Source organism: Hirundo rustica, chromosome 6 (assembly GCF_015227805.2).
Source record: "Hirundo rustica isolate bHirRus1 chromosome 6, bHirRus1.pri.v3, whole genome shotgun sequence".
In the NCBI taxonomy this organism is placed as follows: domain Eukaryota; kingdom Metazoa; phylum Chordata; class Aves; order Passeriformes; family Hirundinidae; genus Hirundo; species Hirundo rustica.
Window position 1 is genome coordinate 14,599,204 of NC_053455.1, and position 25,439 is coordinate 14,624,642.

Below are 25,439 nucleotides of genomic sequence, written 5' to 3' on the forward strand. Positions count from 1 at the left end.
AAGAAACATTAAGAGCCTTCCCCACGTGCTGACACGGATCGCCGGAGCAACCGGCACGTGCAAGGATCGCCCGCGGCTTGTCGCCCGTCGCCCGGTGTTCGGTGACTCCCAGAGCTCCGAGTCCCCCAGAACACGATACTGCGAGAAGCTCAGCTTCTCCTCTCCTGCTGCATTTTACTCCGCTAAAAATAGCAGAGCGCGGGTGCTGACCGGGCGCGCACGGCCTCCCGCGGCGCAAGGACAGCCGGGCCCCGCTGCCCTCGGCGGGGCTCCGCGGCCGGCGGCGCTGGCAGGGCGGGCCGGCCCGGCTTACATAACACCGCCCGCCGGGCCGGGCCGCGGCGGCGAGGGCGGGCCCTCCGCGCCGCCCCGCGCACCCCCGGAGCGGCGGGGCCGGTGCCGGGCGGCCCCGCCGAGGCTGAGCGAGCGGCCGCAGCGCGGCGGGGGAGAGGCAGCGCGGCCCTGGGCTGCCCGCGGGGGAAGCGGCGGCGGCGGTGCCGCGGCGGTGAGTGGGACGGGCCCTGCCGCGCCGCTCGGGGCCTGTTGCGGCTATCGGGGGGCTGCGGGAGGGAGAAGCGACGAGGCGGCGGCGCCTGGGACTGCACCGTCCCGTCCCGTCCCGTCCGCCCCGCCGGGCGGCAGCGCGGCACAGGGCAGGCGGGCTCGGCGGGGCTCGCTGTCAGCCCGCCCGGCTCCAGACCCGCCTCCTGTTGCTCGGCGCGCCGGGGCAGAACGCCGCCGGGACAGCCCGGTCCCCGCTCGGGCCCCGGGCCGGCCGCCCGGGTAACGGGGGAAGCGGGCACCGCCGGGGCCGCAGAGCGGGAGCGCCGGCAGGGCTTGTCCTTGCCAGGACAGCTCCGTGAGAGCTCCTCGTCTGCTCCTGATACACTTAATATCGCAGCTGCAGTGACTGCGGCGTATCTCCCTAAGCAATGTACGCTAAACGGGTAAAGCCTTTTTTATTTAGCTTCTTTCAGAAATTCGTATCTGCGAACGAGTGCCAGCCTGGTTCAGCAGTTAGCTGCATTCTGCAACTTTTCTTCCTCAGCTAGAAGTCAGGCTCTTGCCAAAGCCGGTTGCTCAGCGTTACTGTCACATTTCTTCATCTGTAGGTCCCCGCTGCCAGGACTCTACTGCGGTTTGCAAGGTCCTTGTTCCTCTTCTCCCTTCCCACTTCTCTCCCCTTCAAACCTGTTAGGTGCATCCTAGCTTAGCTCTGATTCCCCTTAAGGGGGTCTGACCTTGTCTCACATTTTCTTCCAAAACAGCTAGAAAGTTTCCCATTTTTGCTATTATAAGAGCTACTAACATTCTGTGTAACTTCTGTACATAATGTTCCTCCACACCCCAAGGTATACCATGGCTTTGGTTTCTCATACACTCTTTTCTGCCGTCTCTTTTATTTGCACATCCTTATTGGCTTGGCCTTGTGTGAGTTTAGATCTTTGTCCAGGAAAATTTTATTCATAGAAATAGATCTACTCAAATAGGTTAACAGACTGAAATTTGCAGGAATTATGCATGCATATATTACTAATTGTGAAAATTATGGTTGCAAGACACTGCTTTATTTTGCAAGTTCATCAGAGCAAGGATGCCTGTCTTCTCCTTTGCCTCAAATCTAAGCCGGCTGTCTTGAATCATTAATGAAAAATAAAATCACTATGCTACTCTTGCCACTTCCTTGCTGCTAGTTTTGGATGTTACTTTTCAGCCCTTGACATGGTGCATGTAATCTGAAAATCTTTGTACACAGTGCTTGTTTTCTGGGGAAAGAATTTTTAAAATGCCACAAAACTTTAAAAGCTGATTGGTTGCCTTCAAGTGTTTTCCTTCTTTTCCTGGAAGTGTCTCAAATCTGCGGTTGTTGAAATGCACATCAGCTTGGCATAGTCTCTGTGGCTGCCAAATGTGTGAGCCAGTTGGATCTCAAGGAAATGTAACTTATTGCACTCACTCCTGTGGTGACTTTTTGTTCCACAAGAAACAAACATCTTTTGGTGAGTCACAGCAACATTGTTCCCTACAAGCTTGTTGTCAGGAAATGGAGTCTGACAATGCCGATGGTCCCTCTATAAAGAGAGCTTTTCCCTACACCCAATGCTGTTTCCGTGTTGTTTGTGAATCACCAGATCCGCAGTCCCCTTAAATCCCCAAGGAAAACAGAATTAGCTACCATTCAAGGTGCGGTATTGTGGCACTTGCCTCTCTTGTTGTATTTCTTCTGATAGTTCCAGTTCTTTCCTTCAGCCACATTCTCTTCCTTTCCCTCTCATCTGGGTCAGGACTTGTACTGTACCTCCAAGCCTGTTCCTGACATCTGTGTGGCCTTTGTGCACTAACCTCGTTGAAAAAGGTGTCTAGCTTTTCTTTGGGAATAAGGCATTTTTTATGCTCCTCCGCTTACCTGTGGCTTACAAATCATCCTCAAAACTGTTGTGTGCACTTGTGGATGCTTGGCCTCAGAAGGTGGCTGTACCTGCATGCACATGACTTTGGAGAGCAATTCCATTGCCTGAGGGGATGCTCCATGCCTGCATTGCAGCTTCAGAAAGATAACTGGCATCTGTTGGAAACAAGGCTTTTTGCCATCACTTAATATATGTATACACATGAGTCTTGGTATGTGTTCCTTATGTAATATTTCTTTGCCATTTCTCGCTTTCAGCCAAGTATGACATAAGGAGAACAGCTCCAAGGTAATTAAGTTCCTGCAAATTTTGTAAAAACAGGCCAACAGGGAAAAGCAAGTCTAAAATCAGACAGTTGCTAGTTTTCCCAAGTTTTTAGCTCAGTGACTGAGTGATACATTCATATTTGACAACCTCCATTTGGCAATAATGTGTTTGGTGCAAATGAAGCTATAAGAGAAAGGGAGAATTTTTTTGAGCAAATGCCCCTAAACTGGCATCTTCCTTGAAACTTAAAAGCATACAAGTAACACAGATATGATACATTGCATTTTGAACATGGGAACAGAAATTCTTGGTACAGTTCAGTGAATACTTTTAATCAACCAAGGAACAGAGCTCTGTAGATCTGATTTCCTGAGTTGGCCTGGTCACAGAGTGCTTTGTTTTTACATCCCTGCATCTCCAGGGCACAGCTCCTGTCTTTGTTCTGCCAGGCACACACTTGCACAAGTACAGGAAGGCTATGTCAGCTAGTGTCTTTAGATTTATTTTATTTTGACAAAATTGGCCAACAGTTTCAGGACTGCCATCGTATGAACATAATTCCCGTGAAACCAAGCAAAAGCAGGGACCATTCATCCTGACTCAAAATAATGTGTTCTGGCAGGACAAATCCCAGATCATTTGTAGCAATGACAAGATACTGGATTTCTGTTTTGATTTTGGTTTTCTTAGCTGCAGGTGGGGTTTTGTGGCACAGCTTTGGCATATTCTCTCAAACTTGTTCTACCATACAGACAGGTGCAATAGTGTCCTTAGAAAGGGTCCCCTTATAACTGGATTGTGTATGTCCACATAAGGATTGTGGAATCCTGGTAATTCAGGCACGTGAAAGGAGAAACACACATTGTAGCAGGAAAAATTCTTGAGCTCCAGGAATGTTAACAGGGGGTGTAACTGACAAGGAATTTTTTTGCTTGGCATGTTTTCTATATGAAGACAAAGGCATCAGGCACCTGTTTTCTATACGAAGACAAAGGCATCAGGCACCTGAGATCAATAGGAACAAATACCAGGTCCTTCAATACCTCTTTGAGTCTGGCTGAAAACATTCTTACTGTCTTTGGAGTGCAGTAAGTGGAATGCTCTTCTCTTGAAGGAAAATATATCTTTTAGGGTAGTGCTTACTGATGGTCAGTAATGTCTCAGCTTCTTCAGGCTGTAATTCTGTGAAATTAAAACATACAAACCAGGTGCTCAGGGTCCCTTTTGATCATCCAAGTCTGCTCTGCAAACAACTGAATGATAGGACTTTAGTGCCTTTAGTTAATACTGGTTAAAGTAGTCTGAAATGACATGAGAAAAACTAAAAAGTGTCGTTGTGTCATCAGTTGCCATCAAATGCGGTGTTTAAAGTTCAAAACAGCCTGATACTGATTAGTTATAGGGCCCAAATGTCACAACCTTAAATTTTGCTTCTATTGTGGTCTGAAATACAATTTTATTGCCTGAGGCTGATACTGGCATATGCAGACTTTTTAAATAATACTTCCATGGCTAGCTGCAGAGTTCTCAGCATCAACTTAAACAGAGCCTTGTTCTTTTGTTTAAAAGTTTACTCTTGTTTGTTTTCCAGTGTTTGTTGAGAGCATAACAGTTGAAGTATTGAGGAAATGGAGTCTTTTAAACTGAAAGTGGAGAGCCTTACATAAGGATTGCTCCTTACACACTCTTCTGAAGAGCTGGAGCTCCAAGTCAGTCCTTGCCTTCCACAAGGACTGATGACTCTGCAACATCCCGTCTGTTAGACTTTGCCATGGTTTCACTGCTTCATAGACTTAAAATAGCGTGAAATATTGCTTATCATATGTTCCTGTATTGCTGATAAATTGGATCACAGGATGGTACTCCCTGAATGACAGAAAAACCACTCTGAGAATAGAGCTCTGGGGTGTTTAACTTCAGGTATCCGAAGTGGCCCCACCTCAATGCTGAGGAAAGAATGGTAGGTCTGACTGGGGTGATGGTTCTCAGTGATGCCCCGTATCAAGATAATAAGCAATCTTTGATGTCTCTGTCTGTGCACACTGCTTAATTGTATTTCAAGGAAAGTGCCTTGATATCAAGAGGGTATGGAAACATTTCTTTCCCTTAGACAGAATTGGTTTTTAATGTCTCTGCTGTTACAAGCTTCTTATCTCTGTTACACTTAATCAAAAGACATGGACTTTGTATGAAGTCCTTCATGTCAAGGAATTTCAAGGGAATTTCTGCTTTGACTATAACAGACTAAGGATTATAGGGCAGTCTCAGCCTTGGGATATCACTGAACAGGTGCATAAAAAACATACTGGAAGAATTTAAGAGGTAGCAGGAAACTGGGAGAACCAGGAGATTGTAATTTGATTGCAATTCAGGTATATTTGATTGGAATTCAGGTTTCAAGCTGTGGCTTGTTTGTTTTGTTCTTTATTACTGTTTATTTAGTGTTGCTGAAAGGTGAAATAGCTGCTGTTACAGCTGTGCTATGCAGAAAGCCTTTTGAGAAATGTGTCAGTAGTACTTAGAAGCACAAGCTGAATGAGAGCCCCACGTGGGATAGCTTGTGTTGGGGAACTTACTGTTCTACGTAGTAGATATAGTGCCTGCCACCAGGGAATCCTAGACACACTTTACACAAGGCTACATGCTGCTCTGCTTGTGGTTGATTATGATTGTAATAAGAATAGAAGGGACCTACAGCAATCACCTGGTGCAGCTGCCTGACCAGTTTGAGGCTGAGCAGAAGTTAAAGCATGTTATTAAGGGGACAGAGTGCCTCAAACCCTGACAGGCTTGGGCCACTGACCACCTCTCTCTATTGCAATGTTTGACCACCCTGTTAGGCAGGAAGTGCTTCCTAGTGTCCCGTCTAAACCTCCCTTAATGAGGCTTTGCCTGCCACAAGTTTGCTCAGTGAACTTGATGGAGCATGTACAGTCAGAGGTTTAAAATGGGACCAGTGACGTTGGATGCTTTGTGTGTTGTTGGGTCTGTCAAAAGCTGCATTTGAAAGACAGATGCTGCTGAGAGCACCAGTGAAATGTGCTGAGAGCATCTGTGAAATGGGACCCTAACATCTTACCCCTTAGGGCACGCTTGGTGTGTGTGGCAGGTGTGTTGTAGGAACCAGGTGGTGGGAGGGTGTCACAGGTGTGACAGAGTAAACAGCCCACAGTGGATCTGGGTACTTGATTTATTTAAAAACCAAGATTGGATTTTTCACCCTAAAAGATTATCTCACACATTGACTCGCCTACTCACTCATCTGGACTGACACAACTACAATAATAAATTAAACTGTGAAAAAATGTAGGGGTTACTTTTGGCTGCGTTTTATCTCCATCTCACACAGAAGTGATATGTTATTTAAAGCATTACATGCTTGTGTTACTTTCCTGCCATTATAATGAGGCAATTGTATCATAAAAACACGTGTTGTTTCTGACTGAGGAGTACTTTGAGAGATGTAACAGCTGGTCTTTATCCAGGCTCTGTACCCCAGAGTTCAGGGAAGCTGAAAGTGGAAAATGTCAAAGCACTGATGTACCCACTGCATTTTCAAGTGAGTTCTGTGCAAAGACCAGGGTCATGTGAGAAAATATACTCCTGCCTTAAAGTTCCTTAAAGTGACCAAAGAAAAGAAATTATTTCTATCAGTTCTGAAGCTGTCAGTTCTTCCCCAGTCTGTGCATTTCCTTTAGCTTAGATGACTGATTTTTCTTAATCAGTCTCAAGAGTCTTTGCATGAGCACTCAAGGCGTCGTAGTGGTTATATGAATGGCAGATGACAGTAGTTGGGTGATGTAGGTAATGTTTCTTATGTAAGTCAGCAGAATTGGTCTGTAGGTGCAGCAGGTTAAGCACAGGCTTTGTGTGAAGTGTAAGACTTTAACACTGGCTAATAACACTGGCTCAGTAAACACCACAGACGCGCATTAATTTAGATTTCCAGATTAAGAGAGCACCCAAGGAAAAATTTACTTGTTACCTTGTCTTTTAAGTCTACAGGAGTCAGGGTAAAAATCTTGGCTCTGTGATGGTATTGCCCTCAGCTTTACCAGAGCCTGGGATTTTTTCTCCTCTTAAGGATTATAAACCTGCCGACTCCATTGGTTGTGCTGCTGGTGTGAAATGCCAATCTACAGAAAATGTCTGCAGCCTGAAAAAAAGTAAAACATTTCAAGTGTCTTGGGTTTTTTTTTTTTGTTTTGTTTTGTTTTGTTTTGTTTTGTTTTTTGTTTTGTTTTTTGTTTGTTTAGTGGGCTGTTCTGTTGGTTGGTTGGTTTGGTTTGGTTTTTTCTACAAGAGAAATTCCTCTTTGGGATGGAGCTACCAGCCACCCTAAAGGTATTTTTGCCTTCAGCATTACTCTATTCATCCCCTCAGGTCTTTGCTTGTTCAGCTATTGCATGTTGTGATAATACAGGTTGCCTAGAAAGGCTGTGGAGTCTCCTCTGGAGAGACTCAGAACTCAACTAGACACAATCCTGAGTAACATTCTTTACTAGGGGACTGAGACTGAGCAGGGAGGTTGGGTTAGATGAGCTTCAGTGGTCCTTTCCAAGCTCAGCTAACCTGTGATTCTGTGAATACCTTATGATGGAGGAGAGCTGGTGCTGTCATTCTGGTCTGCAGAGTGAAGTAGTATTTGCTGTCTGATGAAAGAGCTGAAGGTGTTTATATAAACCATTTTTATAAGTAATTATGTTGACACGTTTAATCCCAATACTTAAAATGTCCCCCCCCCCCTTTTTTTTTTTTTAATCCTTTTATTGTTGAATAGCTGTAGTTAGTCAGTGCTGAGGAATCTACCTGGATGTGCTTCAGTGCTCTGAAGGTAATTATTTTCTATAGTGCCCTTCCTATGTCAGCTATCACTGGTATTTGTGAAGTGCTGTTATTGCTACTAGAAGGTTACACCTTAGTTTGGGGATTTGCAAATAGATGTTTTTCTCAGTTAAGCAATTATATCAGCAGCTAATCCACTTCTTGGTTCTTTTAGTCTTGCTCCGGTCAGATCTGACATTTTTCAGAGTTTGGTTTGGTGTGTGAGTTGAGTTTTTTTGTTTCTTTTAATGCTAGCTGGTAAGTCAACATCCTTTTTTGTTTGTTTGTTTTGGGGGGTTTTTCCTTGCTGAATGGAACAGAGCATAATGATGATGTAAACCAGACCTTTAAGATGCTGTGCATAATGATTAAGTTCTTTGTAATGATTCATTATTTACATAAAGTGAAACTGCATAAAACCAGAAAGGGAGATCAAGAGCTTCACACCTGTGTGTGCTATCCCTGCCAGTACCTCCTAGCCCAGTAGGCAGGATAACCTAATTGCTTGATGTGTTTCTTTTCTGAAAAGTCCTTGCATAGCAATCCCAAACCGGATTCTTTGGTGAGAAGCACTTGCACTGACAGTCCCTTTATACCAAAGTTTTTCTAATTCACAACTAAAATATAGTTAGAAGTATGATCTGCAGAGTAGTAAGAATATATAACACAATCACTATGGTTGAAGAAAAAATTTTATACTGCTGCTCTGTTTGCTGTCTGAGGGGTTTCATAGCTCTTTGTCAGGTTGCTCTTTGTCAGCAGTTAGAGGACAAATACATCACTGCCTGCTTGAAGATGCAGACTGTTAGTGGGCAATGAGGCCAGTCTGCCCAGAGTATCACTTACAGTAGATTAATCACTGGGCAGTGCAGTCATTTAACTCCGTGGGCTGCACTGCGTTTGGAGAAATGTTTCCTTTGCCGTGCCCACGGGCTGCCAGGTAATCTAAGATCATCCAACAGATGTGTTACAAGAGTTACAGCTACAGCAGATGTTACCACAGTTAGAGATGTAACTGAATCCATGTTTGAATTTAGGCTTGTCAGCCCAAAGAAGGGGCCATTCTAATGCTTTCCATTACCGTAACAGAAGAGTGGGATAAACAGTTTCATCCCTTGCTGAATATGAAAATGGACTTCTTTGTATAGGAAAGAGGAGAATGGCAGGTCAGATGTTGTGGGGACATTTGGAATATTTTGCTGAACCTGGTTTACTTTAAAAATATGGAAATACATAAAATCGAGTTCAGTCTAAAGGGAATTATGCTCAAGTGATAATGTGGTATTTATATATTTTACATATGTTGTGATACTAACTTACAGAAAATTTTCTGGGGAATGCTGCATTTTTCACTGCTAGTTTGATCCTCTCATTGCTGCCTCTAGCTTGTGGCTGTCCATACTCACCAGGGGAGCTCCTTTGCCTTCTAGATTAGTCACCCAAAGAGACTGATTCTTACCTTGTTTTAGAAGCTGCTATGCATAGCTGATGTTAGCCACATATGCTATGCTTCCTCAGTACTACTAGTTTCAATGCTTTTTAAAAAAATATTTCTTTTTTACAATTAGGATTATGGCAAATTTGCACTGACTATGGATATACCACAAGAGAGAAAGAACAAGGGAAAAGTCATAAAGGAGCTCATTTATAGGCATTTAACACACCACACCCTCCCACACCCCCCCATTCAAACAACATAATACTAAAATAACCATGATTTGACTTTCAGATAAGTGGACCAGTCTCCAGTCAACGTCCCCTACATATCATATAGTTTAGTCTGTCTGCTTTTGTGTTTTGAGATATTCATATAGTTCTAAGGATTATTCATATTAGCAAAAGGCTAACAAGACAGTTGGAAAGTAGTTGGTATATCAGTTCCCTCTCTAGAGGTACAATCGGCATTGCTAACTCTTAAGGTGTTCCTCCTCTTCTGTCCCTTGGATTTTTTTTTTTTTTCTCCAAAATTCTGTTTGGTTGGCTGTGCTGAGGTCACCACTGCACATGGGGGTCACAGCCTCTCTGAGGCTACTGCTCTTCAGTTAATTCTCCACAGTTGCGTCTTCACAGAGTTAGCTTGGTACAAATTTTCTGTTCCCCTGTTGTTCTTCCACCTGGGTTTTCATCCATCTTTGCTCCTCTCTTCAGTTTTTCTGCATGCTGTTCCCTTGTGCTGCCTGATTCCAAAGTGGGTGGAGAAGCTCGCAGTTTTATCCCTGTTTTTATCTGTAGCTACTAATTTGGAGGTAGAATTCAAACCAACTTTCCCTCCATGTTTTGCTTTCTTTCACTGATTGCTCCACTTTTCCTCCATATTAGTTATAATTCTAGAAATGCTGCTCAGTATATAATAAAGTATGACATACAGCAACTAAAAAAGCTGAGAGATTGTTGGCCTTATGGACTTGCTTTGGATTTACACCAACCTGAGCAAGTGTCACGTGTTTTGGTCCTGGAGTGTATTAGATCTACACCATTAAGGTGATGCAAGTGGTAGTGGGGTAGGTAGACCAAAAACCAGTGGGTTTTATTAAATGTCTGAAAGATCCAGCAGGATCTTAATTATCAAGGGAGAATGGTGCTTTATATTTTCCAATAGTTTTGGAGAATTAGGAAAGGAGAATTCATCATGTGCTGCATCGTGAGGGACAGCTAATGCTTACAAAGTATATTCCATTCAGCCAAATTGTGCAGCAGAGGTATTTCCTGAAAATGACAGCTAGCCTCCTTTTTGTCTTTGCATGATTGTAACTGAGAGCAGAATCTAGATTAGTGTGTCAGTCTGTGAAGGGAATTTCCTGCTAGAGACCCTGAGAGAAAAAAAAAAAGAAGTGGAAGATAAGGAAATATTATTACGTTAGAGCATGAGTTAATGAGTTCTAAAATCTGAGCTCTGACGTACCTGTCTGCACTTTTACTTCTTGCTGGTCTTCATCCTGTGTATTCTTGACTAGTTCCCATTCAGCAAACATGTCAGGCATAATAATTTGAAGCATTAATCCTTACAGGAATTAACCAGCTTGTTAGTTGATGACCTGAACTAGATAGTTTCAGGAGATTATTGCTATTTAAATCTCACCTATGTTTAAAACAGTGGCAGCATGCCCTGCTCTGGGTTTCTTTGGTTTTTTTTAATTTTTTTTCCTGCGCTAATATATCTTCGGATTGCCATCTCCTCTTTCACTCCTGCAGCACGGAAGGAGGCAGAGAGGAAGTCCTGTGCTTCCTCCTGCATTAGTGAGGAGGAAGCCACTGGTTTCTCTTCGTGCCAGACTTGCTCGTGCTGCCAACTGTGCCGAATTGCTGTTCTAACGCCCAGTGGAGGCCAGGCTGGGAACTCATCAGGGAACTTTGATGGAATCACCGCAGACTTTTACCTACCCTTTTTACCAGATTCCCCAGGATTTTGGTAAGGTTTTACAAGGTTACTTTTATTTCATAATATAGTGAGATGGTTGTGACAGGCAGTGCGTCTGTATCTTTTGGCTCCTAGTAACTTTTGCACTCGTTTTCTGCTTTGCATTAAATTTGCCAAAGACATGGAAGTGTTAACAATATCGAGTGTCTTGAAATTTCAAGGATTTGAGTTCTAGTGAAAGGGGAAAGAGAAGTGAGTTCTGGCAGGACCCAGCTGGTGAAGGGCGCCAAGATCAGCCCATTCGCGCGCTTTTCCCCGAGCAAGCCCACGCCTCCCCTCCTGCCTGGTGCCAGCACCGCAGCGTGCTGGGGAGAGAGTGGGAGGGCCCAAGGGCGAGGGCTCAGTGCAAGGAACTAAGGCCTGATAAATACTTTTGTGAGCAGCAGGCCAGGAGGGGGAACTCCTTGATGAGGCAGGAGAGAGGAAGCCAAAATATCCCTACTGTGGTGTGCACCAGAAGGGTTGGAGATAAGGGACGGTCGGCGAAGTTAATAGAGAGAGTCTGTTGGGAGCTGGGAGCGTGGCTGGCGCTCAAGACATGATATCAGCTTTTACAGCCCCAAAATGTTTGCTGAACTACGACTGCTGAGATCCCTTTGCTGGAGTGTGGGTTTAAGGTCTCATATATAGCTGTTGAAACATGACCTGTGGGTATGCAGTAGGTAAAAAAGGGGACTAAAGAAATTCAGATTTATTTTTTAACTAGGGAGCATAGATTGCACAAACCTTGTTGCTTGTGTTGTGCTCATTGAACCCAAACAAGGTCATCCGAGGCTCTGCTCTGTGGTGCTTCAGCATTTGTCCTCATGAGAGCTGGGCATATTTTCCTTCAGGAAGATGATAACTGGCTTCTCCTGTTTTATGAATCAACCTTTGGAAGGTACCTGCTGAGCCCTGATCTGTAAATGGAAAGGGAAATAGAAAGATTAAAATGTCAGTGATACAAAATACCTTTAAAATACAGCCGGTGTTCGTGTTATCTTTAGAAGATAGCTTTGGAGACTAGTGGGGTGTCACTGAGACACACAAAGAAATCACACGTACACAAGAGATTTTCACAGAGGTTCTTCTGATCCAGCTCCCAGCTGAAAGAGCAGAGAGAAGAGAGCCCCTTTGTTTATTCTTTTACTTTTTTTACATTTGTGGGTCTAGCAGAAGATTGGCTTTTTGGGGTTTCCACCCCTCAGCCTCAGTGGCCAGACGAATTGTCAGTTACAATTGTTTTCAGGTTAGAAATATGCAAACAAAAGACAGAGAATGAAAAACAAAGGATTTGTTTATATTACTTCTGTGGGAAAGGTAGAAAAACTGCTCTAATATTCTACAGTAACTAAAAGATCTGACTCCATTTATGAAAATCAAAAGGCTAATAAAGAAACTCAGAAAAACCAGGGTAACAGTGGGGAGATATTTTTATTTCTTTTAGACCAAAATTGAGTTTGTGCCATGATGTCTATTACTCCTAGTAGAAGAACTATGTATTATTCGAGTTCAACAAATACTTTTCCTTCTTTCAAGCATTTGAGAATAGGTAGTGCTATGTCTGCCAGTGTGTGTGTATACAAATCCTTGGCTGATATGGACCCGTGTTGCTCTAAATGTATCTCTGTGTTAGCTCTCTGGCAGCCCCAGGGATATGTCCCATATATTTAGGGTGGAATTTTCAAGCTTGCTGAGAAGCAGCACTCCCTGAGGCCCTCTTGGGGTCCGAATGGAGCAGAGCTGCCTGATCTCTTCAGACGTTTGCAGGGAATAAAAGAGCTTTGGTTTCTCGTAGTACTCCATTTCTAAAAGCCTGTTGCTCGTGGATGATACGTGTGAGAAGAGTAAGCCTTGGCTTTACTTGTGCTGCTCAGCACGGTAATTATCTGTGATCACAGCTGTAAATAACTCTCTGGTCCTCCTCACTGGGGGATGACTGCTGACAAACGCAGCTCACTGCTGGCTCCTGCTGCCTTTTTCCTCTTTGCTTGAGGTTTGATGAATCTCAGCAGGAGGAGGTTCCAGTCCCCTCTGGGTTTATGGAGAACAGGAGTTCGGTCCCCCACCTGGCATAGGAGACTGCCAAAAAAGTGTTCTTCCTCCCCGCTGTGAAGTCCTGAGCCACCAGAGCGCCGGAGCCGTGGCGGTGCTGGGCTGTTCCCAGCCGGCTGGAGGGGTCTGAGCAGCTGAAACCAGATGTGGCCATGCTGGTCTGTGCAGCTGAAACCAGATGTGGCCATGCTGGTCTGAGCAGCTGAAACCAGATGTGGCCGTGCTCTTTAACCCACCCTGCCTGGCGAGCTCGCACTGTGGGAGGGTGACGAAGATGTGGAAACTGCAACAGTTCAGGCAAAAATGAGTCACGAGAAAGCAGCCCATTTAATTTAATTCCAAAAATATTCTCAACCGCTCGAAATTAATTTGTAACCAGCATTTCGCAGTGATCGACTTTGTTTCTGAGGTTGCTGGCGGTTCTAATAGCGTGTCTTGTTTGGGACACAGGCAGGCCTTGTTTGCATGCGGGTTTCTCTGAACACAAACCAGTGCTGTTTTGCAATATAAAGCCTGGCATTATCAGATTAATGCAAATATTACTTTTAATTATGTAGAGTGCTGACTTAGGTATAGCTATTAGGTATAGCTATTTAGGTATAGCTATTTACTATTTAGGTGAAGCCTCCTGTGTGTTCTTGACAGCATTTCAAGTGTTCATCTCTTTCAGGGGTCATTTTTCTCTTTCTTTATTTAAACCGATCTTTCTGTTCCATGCAAATTAAAACCTGCTATTTTTTCTGTAGCCACATGCTTTGATCCCAAGAAAATAACTCTTAATCAACAGCTTTAGTATCTAAAATTAGTATTGTCCTACTTGCAACTTTTTTTCAATTCCGTAAGTCTCACTTTCACTGTATAAATATATCATTAGCATAATTGAACACATATTTTTTTGAAATATATGTCTGACAAATCTTGTTTTGGAGAGTTAGTCCTTCAGCTGCCTTAAATGGGACAAAAGACCTGTGCCCTTAGAGCATACTTGCAAAGTACTTGCCAATGACTTTGTTTCTAAGAAATATTTCCGGTATATACTTGACTATAAAGATTTATTAGTTTAAAAGCCACGTGCTCAGTGCTCCAAGTTACACACTCAGAGGTGAAATAGTAAAATGATAGTCAAAAAATATTTTAACACTGATCTTGTAAGTGGAAAAAATTGCGTGTGTAAAAGCTCCCAGATCCAAGCGTGGAAACAGTGATGTGGAATAGGAAAGAATACAGACTTGCAGACAGGTTGACATCCTTTAACTCTGAGCATCCGTATTACAGCTGTAGGCTGCTTCAGAACACAGGATTCCTGAAGAAGGTGTATTATCCCACCTCTGGTATGGTTCCTTGCCTGGAAGTTCCCTCTCTTGCACGGACTCCCCATGGAAATGCAGGGCTCCTACCCCAGGGTGTCCCACCTACAGCCTGTGGTTCAGTGCAGTGAATCCCCTTTCCTGGTGTGAGATCCAGCCCGTGCTGAGCCCACATGCTCCAGCTGGGCTTGAGGGTCTCTTTCTGAGTGTCTCTGGTTCCAAGGGGTGGGTGGAGGGCAGGGATGGTGGAAGCACTGCAGCTTGCACAGAGCAGTGGCAATGCAGCTGAAGGCTCTGACAGCCCTTTCTTCCCTCCATCGCTCTGTGTCCCTAAGTACACACTGATGCCTTGCTTTCATTGCCAAACCCCTCCAAATCGTCCTCTGTAATCTCCTGGGGACACAGGTATTTTCCTTTTAACTGTAGGGCACTTCTGCTCACCGAGGGTGCTGTGACAGCACACTCTGGAGTCCCGATTATGACTCTGGCCCTTGGGAGCTAACACGTGACAAGCTACACACAAACAAGGAGAGCTGTTCCCAGCTAGCCAGGGAAGATGGGCAATTTCTCATTACGGTTGTGATGCCAAACCAAAGCTAAGCAGCACAGCTGGGGTATCAAGGATTGCCAGGAAGAGTTACTTGGGGAATAGTTTGCAGAGCAAAACTAATTTGCAAAGTATATTTGGCAAATAGGGATAACCACACCTTTGGGAAAATGAGGTTGTCTCTACACGATAATATGACCGGCAAAAGAGGAATGATTTATCAGATATATTATTCACTCTGAGTCTTTCACTGATCTCTAGCCAAGGGGCAGATACCACAGAGATTTATTAGTCAGTGTATCAGTGCTGTGACTGGCACCCAGTACTAAAGGATCATACAGTCTGTGAGAACAAGTGGGAGACAATTGAATACATAAATTCTAGTCTCCAGAGACTGTGAAACTAATGCTGTTGGCTTGCAGGGCTTTTTTTATTGGCTGACTGATGGTAAAACTTAGGGACCTGAGAAAAGTTGAAACCAAGCCTACTTGGGAACTTTTCCCCAGCTGCTCAAGATGTAGATTATTGGTAAACTCATAGATATCTTTTGGGTAATTTCCCCATCAGATTCCTGGGCCTGAAGAGTCTTTGCTGAAGTTGTAGAGCAGAGGTGTTTAACCTGTGATTTCCCAGACGAAAGTGTTTGTGAATGGTAACTAGGAAAATGAAGGCTCTTGTCATTAAGTTTGAAGTCACTAAAAAGCTATCAACATCTCAGCAGAGACTCTTGAAGTGGTACAGATGAGAAAAGGCTGAAAATCACCCTCTGCAGCATTTATTAACAGAATCTTTAACTTTGTTCTTGTCCTTTCAAGTATTTCCTTACTGCTTAGAGGCAAGACACAAAGTGCCTTTGAACCCAGGTTGTTATCTGTAAAAGGGATAGGATAGTCTTACTTCCCAGGAGGGCTGACTGAATAAATGCTCTAAAGGTTGTTTATACCTCAATAATGTGGGGATAGAAAAGCAAAATCTAAACCAGACAGCTATTTAATACAGATACTCTATCTCCTTGATGGTAAAAAAAGTTGTAGACCAGAACTAAACCCTGCATTTTACTTATCTAATGGAATCATGATAGACCAACCTGTCTCCTAGAGTGACCTGGAAATGCAGAGGTCGGTGTGTGGAGTTTATGGAATCGGGAAAGATTTGTAATTTAGAGTCCTCACTTACTCTTTTAACTTCCAAATTACTTGAAAATTGAAATTAAAAATAAAAATGCCGTGATCAGATCTATTGATTATCATCCCTTAAATGAGAAGATGGCCCCAGGACACAATTCTGCCTTGCTTGTATGCTATGATTCCATTCGTGTATAAAACAATTTTTAAATCTCAATCCCTTTTTTTAAGGAAATGGCTTTTTAGACCTGGGAATTATATATATTCCCCATCAGTCTTAGGAAACAAAAAGATATCCCTCTTGTACTGGCTCTCACCAAAGTTTGACATTAATTTTTAAACAAACAGCTGAAAAAAATCAGGAATTTTTTTGAGAGTTAGCCTGCATCGAACATGTCTCTGGTTTTCAGGTTTTGGTAACAAAGAGAATATTGTCAGGTGTGATCATGCTGTGGCAGAATGCCTTGCATTGGCCATAGATTTCCTGTGGATTGTTTTGTAAGGAGAGGAAGAGGCTGTGATATGGATGAGTGCTGTAAGTACTCAGAATGTTGCATTCCTTGGTTGAAAGGGATGCTTGTAATGAGGATATGGATGTGTTTATTCCAAAAAAAAAACCCTATTCATAGTCTAGCTCATTAATTAGGGCAAACAATTGCTGACTGTCATAAACATTCACTGCCAATAACACAGGAGAGGGCTGTGCTGGAAGATGGCCGAGGTGATAAGATTATGTTTTGAGCCACTAGAAATAACTACACCTTTTATTTGAAACCTTGAGAGCTTCTGCACCTACTCAGGCAGTTTAACTGGGCTCTGCTGGATGCAGCTGCTGTCCTGGAGGCTTTTTGGAAGGCTGGCAGGGCTGGATGAGTTCAAAATTCACAGTAGCTCCTCCTGGAGTAGACCAAGAATATTCAGCTTTGGAAAGGCAAGGGTCAGTGCTCTGTGGTCTGTGGCAGCTCCTGACCTCTGCTCCAATCTGAAGCAGAGCTCCCAGCTCTGCACCTCCTCAGAGCTCTCTTTATTGTATCTAGGGAAGCTGAAAAGTTACTAAATTATCCCAGATACAATTCCTGGAACCAAAATTGCTTCCACGCTCATACTTCTCTCTAAAATTTGATACAGTTCAGTGGGGTTTTTTAATTTTTTTTTTCCCAGTCAATCCCAGAACCAAATGAAAAGGGTTATGAAAACTTTGAAGTATTTCAATAATTGGAAAATAGTCTCCCTAACGGTGAATGGTTTGAATTTTCCTGGAGCATTTTTGTACTTTTATTTTTGTAAGAACTGTGTTCTGGAAACTAGTCAAGTAGTACGTGAATATAAGAATCCAAAACATATTGAAACCATTTAAAAGCCTGTGTTCTATAATTGTAGGCTTTAAAGGAATGTGTAAAATGGGAGTGGTTGTAAGAAATGTTTAAGAGATTTAAATTAAAAAAAAAACAAACCAAACATGAACCGCAGTATGACTGGCAGAGAGAAAATAGAACATTAGGAAGCCCTGCAAAATAATAGGGTAATCCTAAGAAAAAAATACTGCATTTACAAAATAATTTTAAAAGCTCTCAGTAGTATATTACAAATATTAAATAAGTAAATCTTGCAATGTCCCAGAAGAGTTATTAGATGCACTAGCATGGCTCCTGCAGTGGCTGTACTTAGGGAGGAACTGCTCAGAGAAGTTTGGCTCAGCAAGTGCCAGGTGGGTCACATGAGGAGTGACCTCTGCCTGTGTCTGTGTCAGGGTCTGCAGTGGAAACCCAGTCATGTCCATGGCTCCCAGAGCTATAATGCAGAGCAGGCAGCTAATTCATTTATCTGCTCTTTCAGCAAATGGCTTCAAGACCACATCTGAAACAAAGCTGCCTCTGCCTCTCTTCAGCCCAGCCCAGCACTACGGGAGCAGATTTTAAAAGCAAAACCCAGCTTGCTGTTGCTTTGGATCTCATTAATTCATGTTGAGGTATTCAGCCTAAGGGCGAGCTGGGGGTACAATGTGTGTGCCCTCCATAGCATCCTTCCAGCTGCCCCTGCCTCCAGGATTTTGGGAAGAGGTGTTGGCTGCAGTAATCTGACTTTGCTCCTTGCTAAATGGTTTTGTGCTTGGATGAGAGAGCAGGAGAGGAGAGATGCTGACTTGAGACAAGTGTTGAGACACCTGTGTCAGATGTTCACCTCTCCCTCTTCCAGAGGTACAGATATCCCACATGTGGAACTGAGCCTCCCTCAGACAAACCGGTGCAAGCTCTGGTTGTGCTGTGGATGTCCAGAGGGTCTGGCAGGGCTGGGCAAGGGCTGAGGTGTCATCCCTCTGTGGCACTGAAACCTGTGCCTACCCAGACACTGCCAAGCAGTGTTCTGGGGGTCATGGAGAGTGATTCAGAGAAGGTGGGGAGAGTTGTGTTGCAGGAGAAGTTCAGCTACAAGTTTCTGCAGGTAATCTGTCTTACATTTTCCTGTTCCTAAGACGTGCTTTTTGTAACCTGTGGATATACTGCAGGAGCTGTCCTGGGTCAGTTCTGTTTAACACCCTGAAATATGCTTCTTCGTTACTTCTACCAGGAAACTGTCACTGCATCTGGACAAATAAAAGTTGGTTTTGCTCAGCATCTCGTTATCTATGCCAGAATTTCTTATGCATAGTTATTGCCCTCATTTAGTAACGTGTAGAGATGCCAAGTGATTTCTACAGTGTAAATGTGCTTTCCGCAGTATGAATTAATGCACAGCGGTTTTGAACAGCTGGATGCATCTGAAAATAACTGTAAGAAAAACAATTTTGTGCAAATTGCTCAGAGGATCTCACCAGTGATTAAGGGAAGATTTTCCATGGCACAGTGGGTCCCAGAGACTGAGCCTGGGATAGGGGTTGTTGCACCACTGTACAGGTGTCCCTAATGGTCTGCTCATGTTACAGGTGGGTGTGTGAATGATGGCTTTGCACAGCTCCATAGCTGAGGTCTGTTCCAGGAGCCACTATGTCTCCTTTGTCCTTTTTGTACTGATCAGGGTCCAGAGGTATTGCTCAATTTCATCTCCAGAAGTATTGCTCAATCTTTTAGCTCCAATGATGCAACAGAAATGGGGTGAATGCTGTTGATTGGTTAACTTTTATCCACTAATCATTAGTCCCAGCTTTAGAAGAGCTTGCAAAGGAGTAACAGATCTCACCGTATCCCAAATAGACAGCAGTTGTTCTTCCTCCAGTAAGTCAGAAATCATGCTTTTACCTTGCAGGTATAAATCATGCTGTTAGTGCTTGGGAAGGGTTCCAGAACAAAAGTCTGGTGCTGTAGCTGCTTGCTTTAGCCAGCATCTGGCTGCGCTGCACAGAGGGAGGACAGGAGGTCTCAAAAGACAAATCCATGTCAGCTATTGCAGGTTGTAACTACTATGAAATCCACCTGGGCATTGAGCTCGTGCTAAATTTAATCATCTTTGTGGTACTAGATACAGGAATTGTTTGTCAAAATCAGTCAATGATGTCTTATGCCTGCAGTTGGAGTAGCAAAGTGTTCCTCTTCCTTTGCAAGCTGATGATCGTAATACTGAAATAACTTTTTTTTGTGGTTTCTTTTGTTGACTGCTTACATGGATTGACTGTGTGTGGGTTGGGGGGGCTGTATTACTGTGAGGTTTTGACAGAATTTCCTTCTGCTCAGTGAGGGCAGAGTGTGAGGGGGGTTTTCTTCCCGTTGAATGACAGTAGGTTTTCCACTGCTTCTTAACCATGTTAGATTGCCCTCAACTTTTTGTAAAAAATAGTACTAGGATAACATTATGTTCTGTATTGGCTACTCCGTGACTGGAGTACTGTAGCCAGTTTTAAATATGATATGGATGTTTCCAGGAATAGAAACCTCTCCTAGGAAATGCATACTTCTTCTTGTCAGGGTCTATCCAGCAAATGCACTCTGAGTTTTTATTTCACAATAGCATAACTTGGAATCACCACAGCTCATACTTGAGCATTCAGAAACTGCCTAGAAATAAATGTATGTATGTATGTAACTAGGAGAGTTTTAGGGGACAGTCCCTCTACAAATGCCAAATATAGTGAGAAATGTTAATGTGAAAAGGAGTTGGTTTTTCAGTTGCCATGAGATACGTGCTCTTTTCCAAGAACTGGATTATTTTAGTTCAGAAATGTCAGTTCTGAACCAGTTGTAGTTGGAGAAGGACACAGCTATCTAGCAATCCACTGAGAATAACATTACTCCATTAGCTGGCTTCATCTTTAGGACTCCTGCAATGTAAGTCAATGATTTTAGCTTTAATTATATATCCTGTCATACATAATTTTTATATTTGAGGGAGGGAGTAACTGCCCCATGCCACACCACCCTCTCTAAATCCAGTACATCCGGTTTTGTTTTGGTTTTTTTTAACTTTTCAAGGTGAGGTCACTCTTTTTAAAACTACTCTCAAATTCTGAGAGCTACAGCCTAAGATTCTGTCCTGTCTGACAGGTCTCACGTAGGGAGGAATTCCCTCCTTTGTTCAAATGCATCTCTGCTGGTCTGCACACGGAGGTCTGACCCTGTCCTCTGCTCCAGCTGTCCCCATGGGTGGTGCAGCAGCTGCTCTGCAGGTGCAGTTCTTTGGTCCTGTTCTGGGACCTGTTAAGTAGAAAGCCTACTGACAGCTGGGAAGCAACAATTCAGACTGTTGTGAGTGCTAACGTTTTGTGTCCTCTGGTCTAATGTGGAACAAAACTCACTGGGAGCTGCAGGGAAGGACCTCTAATATTGCATGAATCCTTTTACCTCGTGAAAGGGAACATTGGCAGGATAGTGGGGAGCTTGCTGCTTGTGAGCAGAAGGATGGCTCTCTCTTGTAAAGACTGAGCTGCTGAGAGCTATGGTGGTTGCAAAACACCATTGGTCCAGCTTCACCAGGAGCCATGCTCTGCTCTCACACTGAGCACTTTCTTCCACATGGATCGTTTCATGGAAACTGAGGGGCTCTATGGAACTGAATTATGGACAAAAAACTTGGGTTCAGTAATTAAGTCTCAGGCTTTGTGCTGAAAAAATCTTTCAGTGATGAATAACAAAGAGGAAGAATATTTTATTTTCCACGCTGACTGCTTGGCTGGCAGTAGTTGTGGGATGTGATCCAAAGCCATTGAATGTCAGTGGCTCTCGTTCTGTTCACTTCAGTGGAGGTGTCCTACAGGGTGCTTTGTAATGGCTCAACCTTATTAGTCAAGTTTAGCCCAGCAGTCCTAGGGGTGAGCCTAGGATGGCTCTTCTCTATTGTACAGGCACAAAGGAGGCTGTCTGGGCAGTGGAGAGCTTGTGCTCTAAACAGAGATATCAACAGAGCAACCAAGCATCATGCGTTCCTGCTGATTGGGAATGGGCAACAGGAGAGGGAGAGGAAAATGAAAAGCCTGGTATGGAGTAAAAGTGTTAGCAAAAGAAGACATCACCAGTGTTGATAATCCCCTGTGAAGGCTTGTTTGTGGTTTGTCTTGGAAGTTGCTGGCCAATTCCTATTGTCTGTGTATCCCAGGCTCACAGCATGTGCATTCAGGAAACCTCTGCATGGGCTCAGTAGAAGTTAACTGAGCGTCTGAACATCTTATCTTGTTCTCAGCAGCTTTAGCACCTCTGCAACAGCAGTTTATACACCTCTGAGTTAAGCATGTGCCAAAGTACTTCATTAGTCTGGTGTCAGGTGCTCAGTACATGAGCCCGGAAGGGCATTGGGAGAGTTTTACACTGACATGACTCTGGAAAGAAGCAGAAAGTGTTTGTGTTTGGTGTAGCTAATCTGGAATACACCACAAACACCAAATTAATCTCATTTAAAAGCTTTGAATTAAGTCTGTTTACTGTAATGGAGCCTCCCACAGTTCTCCACCTTCTTTTTGTTTCCTGGTGTATTTTCATTTGGGAAAGCTGCAGTGTGAATATGTTGTCTGTGCTCAACTGAACAGCGATACTGCTGCAGTTTTTGATATTATTATCCAAAAGGAAAGCCACAACATCATCAGCTTTTCTCCCTTACTCCTTTGGATTGCTTTTCATTCCTGTTCAGGTCTTACCCAAAACCTGCTTACCTCCGTTTCCTGTTCTTTCAGCTTCTTCAAATGCGATGACTCAGCAGCTCCAGGATGAATTTGACAGCAGCGTGGAGAATGCAGAAGCTTGGATGAAGGCCATCCAAGAGAGACTGAGGATCAATGACAACACCAAAGGACCTCGATCTGCCCTGGAAGCCAGACTGAGAGAGACTGAGGTAAGGGCAGAGCAATGGAATTCAGAGGTGGCTCTCACTGCTGCCATTGTCAAAGCAGTTATTGCTGTGAGCTCAGGAGTTTTCCATTAGGAAATTGTCAGCTGCCCCTTCTTGTTGGAGTATTGGGCCTGGGTGGATGAGTTCACCTCAGTATTCTTTTTAAATTTTCTATTTGCAAATTGTTTACAGATGTAGAAAAAGAGCTTGGCAATTTGCTATCACGGGCTTCCAAGCTTTTCAGATTGATTTGGAACACTAGCAGCAGGTTTGGCAGGTTAAAATGTTTACACTCTCAAGCCTGGAACAGTTTGATTGCTGCTTGCAATTACCATAGTAATTTGCAGACTATCAGCATATAGTATAAGAGAATCAGATCACGTTATTTGTTTCCCACTCCAGGACTCTGGCACCGATAGAAAAAGATTGCAGTGTCCTGGTAATGGGCTGTTTTAGAGTAATTCCTTTGTCCTTTTCCATAACACTGATGATAACAGGGTTTACAGATCCCCTTTATGATCTGTTTAATGAAAAGGTAAAAGTTCTCATTTCTCCTGGTTTTACCTAATCTGTTGTATAACTCTTCTCACAGAGATCCTGTTGCAGATTGTGCCTGCTCTCTTGCAGTGATTTCACATTCGTTAACTTCTGTTTCGTTAGATGTTTTCTAGGTCTTGTAATCTTAGAGAAGGAAACACTCCTGTTTGTCCCATTTGTACCATCATAATTAGAGGGAGTGGTGATATTTCTATGACTAACATTGAAACTATTTTTATACTTTTATTACCTTTAATTCCAAGTATTTTGTTCTTTAATTTAAATGGCAAGATTTTTCCCATTATTTACCCCAAAGTCTCTCCTTTTGTGTGTCTACTTATATTTGGCCTGCTTCTTCTGAAGTTTAACAAAAGACGTTGAAGTCTTACATGGATGATAAAGTAGATTACAGTGATGTCTTCAGCCTTTTTCTTTAACTGTGGTTTATTGGAGGACAGATTTTGCCTCTGGCATAATATAGAGACTGTTCACTGAGTGATGGATGGTGGCTAGACTTACATGTCAGTCATAAAAATCTGATGTATTTTATCTTGGTCTATAGTTTTATTTTTCTGACCGTAAATTATTTTCACCTTTTTCTTTTGTCTGGGAGACTATGATGTGTACAGTCTCAAGAAACACACAAGAAACACAGGAGCTCGAGTAGAAGAGTGATAGTTTGCTAAAGGGAGAACATTCATGGCAGAGATAACAACTTATAAGGTCTAGAGATTTGTGGTGATGTGATACGGCCTGAACTGCTGAAGCCTGTTTACTTTGGTGGGCTTTAGAGGAGGTCTGTAACATGCAAAAAGTCATGTTAAGAGTTTCTTTCAACTCAGACTTAGGAGATTTATCATTCTAAAGATTAACAAGTTCTTTCTTCCTGTGTGTACCTTAACCACCTCCTGTTCCTTCATCCTGCCTCCTTTCTGGGCCTGGCTTCTGTCTCCAGCTCGGATGTCCTCGTGATGTGCTCGCTGCTTCACCTATTAGCTGTTTTGAAATCCAGTGATCAGTTTTCAGTTCTTTTTTGCACCTGGCTTGCCAGTTTTTTTCATGCTTCCTTCCTGTGGTTTATTTTCTCTTAATTTGTTAATGGAAGTCTCAGCCAATGAGACAAATCATGTAAAAAACAGATTTGAAAAACAAAAATGACTGTACAGCCACTGCTTTCTCTCCAGGTGTTGTTTGCTTCTAATTGCTGGAAAAATATCAGGCTTAGAATACAGCTTTAGTCTTACACTTTACCTGTTGGATGATAGCTGCGGCTTGTATTTTCTTGCTTTGCCCTGCCCATTGCCCTGCTTCCCTGGATTCTATTAATCACACCTTTCTTAGTAAATAATTTCTCCAAACAACTGTTCATACATCACATGCAGGTGTGCTGCCTACATGCCAAAGCCATGCTTTGCTTTTCCCAGAATGGGGCACTGGAGATCCAAAGGCCTTTTACTTGTCTCACCTTTGCAATAACTGACATGATCTAATCCCATAGGCCTAATTTTACCAAAAGTAATGGCTGATTTTGAAAATCTTGGTGTTTTCATTGTAGAAGCCTTTTTCTTCAAACTGGAAAGCCAGCAGTTTGCCAGGAGATTATGGAAGAGCAGCAAGAAAAGCTAATTTAATAGTATCAGAAGTTTGGATAGAGAAATGTTGAAAGCTGACATCCGAATTGGGGGATAATTAATCTGTTAAATTGTACAGAACTCGTGCTGATTTTTCCATCTCTGGATACGTAAAATTAGATGACTCCATTTTCAGTCCCTGGCATTTCTATTTGTGTAAGATACACATTTTCACTAATTCATAACTTAGCAATTTAGGGTCTAAAGCAGAAGTTGGTAGCAGGCAGAAAATTCCACTAGTTAATTTCTCTTGGCTTCTTTTCTAAGCCAACTTTTATTTGCACTAGGAAGCCTTTTTCATATGCTTCATGATTTCTTATAGTATAGCTTAAAGTTGAAAGGTAGCAGTGTAGCCTGTGGAGGTGGCCTCTTTTTGCTTTGGCAGGTGGGGGAGAACAGCTGGCCTCTGATACTCAGTGCTGTAACCTTATAGCAGCAATGGAAACACAGCCACAGGCATTTCATAGAGAATGGTCTCTTTTTTTGTAGCTAACTTAAATGTTTTTCAGCTGCTGTGTGGTTTTCAAGTAAATTCAGTCCTTTAGGATGTTTAAGAATAAACATGTCTGAAAAAACATTCAGATTTCCCCTTCAGGAGGAACTGCAGCAGGAAGTTAGGTGGGAGGGGTTAATTGCCTGTGTCGTATAGAAACGTCTCCATCCCTTGGCAGTGTCGTGTTAACAACTGGACTTGATGATCGTGAGGGTCTTTTCCAGCCTAAATGATCCTATGAGTTCATGATTCCTGGGTAAAAACAAAGTTTACACTTCATCAATTATGCTTGCTTTCTTTCCGTGCCTTCAGTATCATTTGTATTTCTCATAGAAAATACGTGCACTGGAACCAGAAGGCAGCTTGAAAATGGACTTGATTCTTGTGAAGGCAGATGCTGCTCTTCGCAGCATCAGTGAGGATAAGAAGCATGAGGTGCTCTCTAAACTAAAAGACATTAAAGCCCTGTGGGAAGAGACAGCCATATACATTACTCATTGTCACAGGTAAGACAAACATACTCTTGGGTGTGTTGAGACAGCTGTTTCCTCCAGTGCTTTCATAAAGTGCTTCCTGCTTCTCTCTGCTGCCTGAATT

At 43.2% G+C, this 25,439-nt stretch overlaps 1 protein-coding gene across 6 annotated transcripts in view; it reads left to right on the forward strand.

Annotated features, from left to right (window-relative positions):
• The first annotated feature begins 454 nt into the window (after nucleotides 1-454).
• SYNE3 (spectrin repeat containing nuclear envelope family member 3) overlaps nucleotides 455-25,439 on the forward strand; it is a 67,010-nt gene continuing 42,025 nt past the window's right edge. For 2 of the 6 annotated variants that reach the window (XM_040066591.1, XM_040066592.1), the window contains exons 1-3: nucleotides 10,738-10,911; nucleotides 22,027-22,184; nucleotides 25,176-25,348. In XM_040066591.1, coding sequence (XP_039922525.1) covers nucleotides 10,857-10,911; nucleotides 22,027-22,184; nucleotides 25,176-25,348 — 386 coding nt within the window. In that variant the 5' untranslated portion in view covers nucleotides 10,738-10,856. Of the gene's footprint in view, nucleotides 506-916; nucleotides 935-10,737; nucleotides 10,912-19,083; nucleotides 19,145-22,026; nucleotides 22,185-22,612; nucleotides 22,717-25,175; nucleotides 25,349-25,439 lie in introns of those variants that run through there. The other 4 variants (XM_040066595.2, XM_040066596.2, XM_040066594.1 and 1 more) reach the window with 4 other exon arrangements.